The sequence below is a fragment of the Octopus bimaculoides genome, chromosome 5, assembly GCF_001194135.2.
Source record: "Octopus bimaculoides isolate UCB-OBI-ISO-001 chromosome 5, ASM119413v2, whole genome shotgun sequence".
NCBI classification, from domain to species: Eukaryota; Metazoa; Mollusca; class Cephalopoda; order Octopoda; family Octopodidae; genus Octopus; species Octopus bimaculoides.
Genome location: NC_068985.1, coordinates 56048923 through 56051319, shown reverse-complemented (window position 1 = coordinate 56051319; position 2397 = coordinate 56048923). Strand labels below are relative to the sequence as shown.

The window sequence follows — 2397 nt, the reverse complement described above, 5'->3', positions numbered from 1 at the left end:
TGGTTTTAGCTGGGTTGACTCTAAGGCCCTTCAATTCTAGACCTTGCTTCCACACCTGAAACTTCTCCTCTAGTTCTGATAGTGACTCCGCAATTAGGGCAAGGTCATCAGCATAGAGGAGCTCCCAGGGGCAACCTGTCTTGAACTCCTCTGTGATTGCCTGGAGGACTATGATAAATAAGAGGGGGCTGAGGACGGAACCTTGGTGGACCCCTACCTCTACCCGGAATTCATTGCTGTACTCATTTCCCACCCTCACCTTACTGGCAGCATCTCTGTACATGGCTCGCACAGCTCTCACTAACCATTCTTCTATCCCAAGTTTCCTCATTGACCACCAGATAAGGGATGACACTCATTTACAACTATCAAAATAAGGAGACACAAGAATATACACACCACACATGTATAGGTGTATGTGCATATAATTTAATAAAAAATAAGCTTGAAGTGGTCAGTGGCCCGTATTTGAATAACACAAACAAAAACTGGTGTGTTAAATACCATACAACAAAAATTCTTGATTTATTAAAATCATTTCTATCCTGAGAGGATGTATCATAATTACCAAATGACAATTATGACCAGCCCCACTTGTGGAGGGGAGATAATCTTAAGATTCATAAATTCCCCAAAATTTGACATGACTTTAAGGAAATGAACAGGCTTAAGCCAAAAGAATTATATACGGGCGCAGGCATGGTTGTGTGATAGGAAGCTTGCTTCCCAGTTACATGGTTCTGGGTCAGTCCTTCTGTGCAGCACTTCGAGCATGTGTTTTCTACTTTACCCTTGGACCAACCTGTCTGTGTATACTCCATCACCAACCAAATAAACCCATCGTGTGTGTGTGTGTGTGTGTGTGTGTATATATTAATAATAAGGAGAACGAGATTTTTTTATAAATATATATGTATATATTTATGTGTGTGTTTGTGTTTGTTCCCTCACCATCATTTGGCAACTGATGTTAGTGAGTTTATGTTCACATAACTTAGTGGTTTGGTAATAGAGACTGATAGAATAAGTACTAGGCTTACAAAGAATAAGACCTGGGGTCAATTTGTTTGACTAAAAGCAGTGCTTCTGCATATTTATAACAGACACATCATTATCACCACCATCATTGTCTTCTTTCTAACTTCTCCCACCCACTCATAAGGAGTAACTGTGCATCTTCTCAAGACACTGCTTGTCCCTCTATCATACTTTAGCTACTCAACACTTGGCAAAGAACCTCCACCATCTCTACTACAACCTCGTTCAGTCAAAGTCTTATCTTTGTCTTGTACGTTGCTTGGAGACCTCACTAGTGCCAATTTCATGAAAATAGCACCCAGTATGTTAGGAAGAGCATTGAGCTGTAGAAACCATGCCAAAGCAGACACTGGAGATTTCACTGTCATCTGGCTCATTGGATCCTGTCAAACTGTCCAATCCAACTTGGAAAATGAGTATTAAATGCTGATGATGATCTATGTCAGACATTTATAGAATGACTGTGTTTTCTCTGACTTATGTTGCCTTGTTTTCTTCTATCACTTTTCTTGCTTTGTAACATGTTAGAGAATTAAAAAAGTGTAACCTGGCATCACTTGCAAGCAAGTCCAGCTTGATAAAATGCACCATGCTTTTACTAATTCCTTTACAAACCTATGTAGTTGCAAGCAAACAGGCATTCTCTTAGACCTCTCACCTACAATCGCAGAACATCTAGGATGTGACTGCTGCAGAGTCAGTGGGCTTATAGTCATTATATTTAGCTGATCTTAAAACTAAGGTGTCATGTAAAAAGCACCCAGTAAATTCTGTGAAGTGGTTGGTATTGGGAAGGACAGCCAGCCATAGAAACTAAACCAGTATAAACTATGAAACCTGGTGTGGCCCCTGGCCTTGCCAGTTCCTGTCAAGCTGTCCAACCCATGCCAGCATGGAAAACAGATGTTAAATAATGATGATGGTGATGAGGAGGAGGAGGAGTAGACTGGTGTAGTGTGAAATTGAAATACCTTACTTATAACTTACTATCAGTCCAGAAATTAAACCTAGGACCTGATCATGAACTAAATGTCCTAATCACTAGGCCATATGTCTTCACAGTAGAGAATAGATACTTTTAAGTAAATTGTTCCTTATGTTTTGTAGACTCTTTGATGTAACATTCATTAGAACTAATTCTCTTAATTCTCTTAAAGGCTGATGTATTGGATGCAGACAAACGTCTGGTCAGTGCTGTGGATTATTATTTTGTGGAAGAAGATGGCAACAGATTCAAGGTGAGGTGCTTTTGTTTATTCTTCTTTGTTTCATTACTCTTGCTTCAAGTTTCCTAATTCACTATTATATAAAATATGCTCCGTTGGATGTGTAATGTCAATGTGAATACCCGTCAGAGTG

General features: G+C 39.5%; 1 protein-coding gene across 1 annotated transcript in view; it reads left to right on the top strand.

Moving 5' to 3' along the window:
- Positions 1-2397, top strand: part of LOC106884300 (DNA polymerase epsilon catalytic subunit A-like) — a 124998-nt gene that overhangs the window by 8042 nt on the left and 114559 nt on the right. Inside the window, exon 3 of the mRNA XM_052968400.1 lies at positions 2196-2276. Within this exon, the coding sequence (XP_052824360.1) occupies positions 2196-2276 (81 nt within the window). The remainder of the gene's footprint in view (positions 1-2195; positions 2277-2397) is intronic.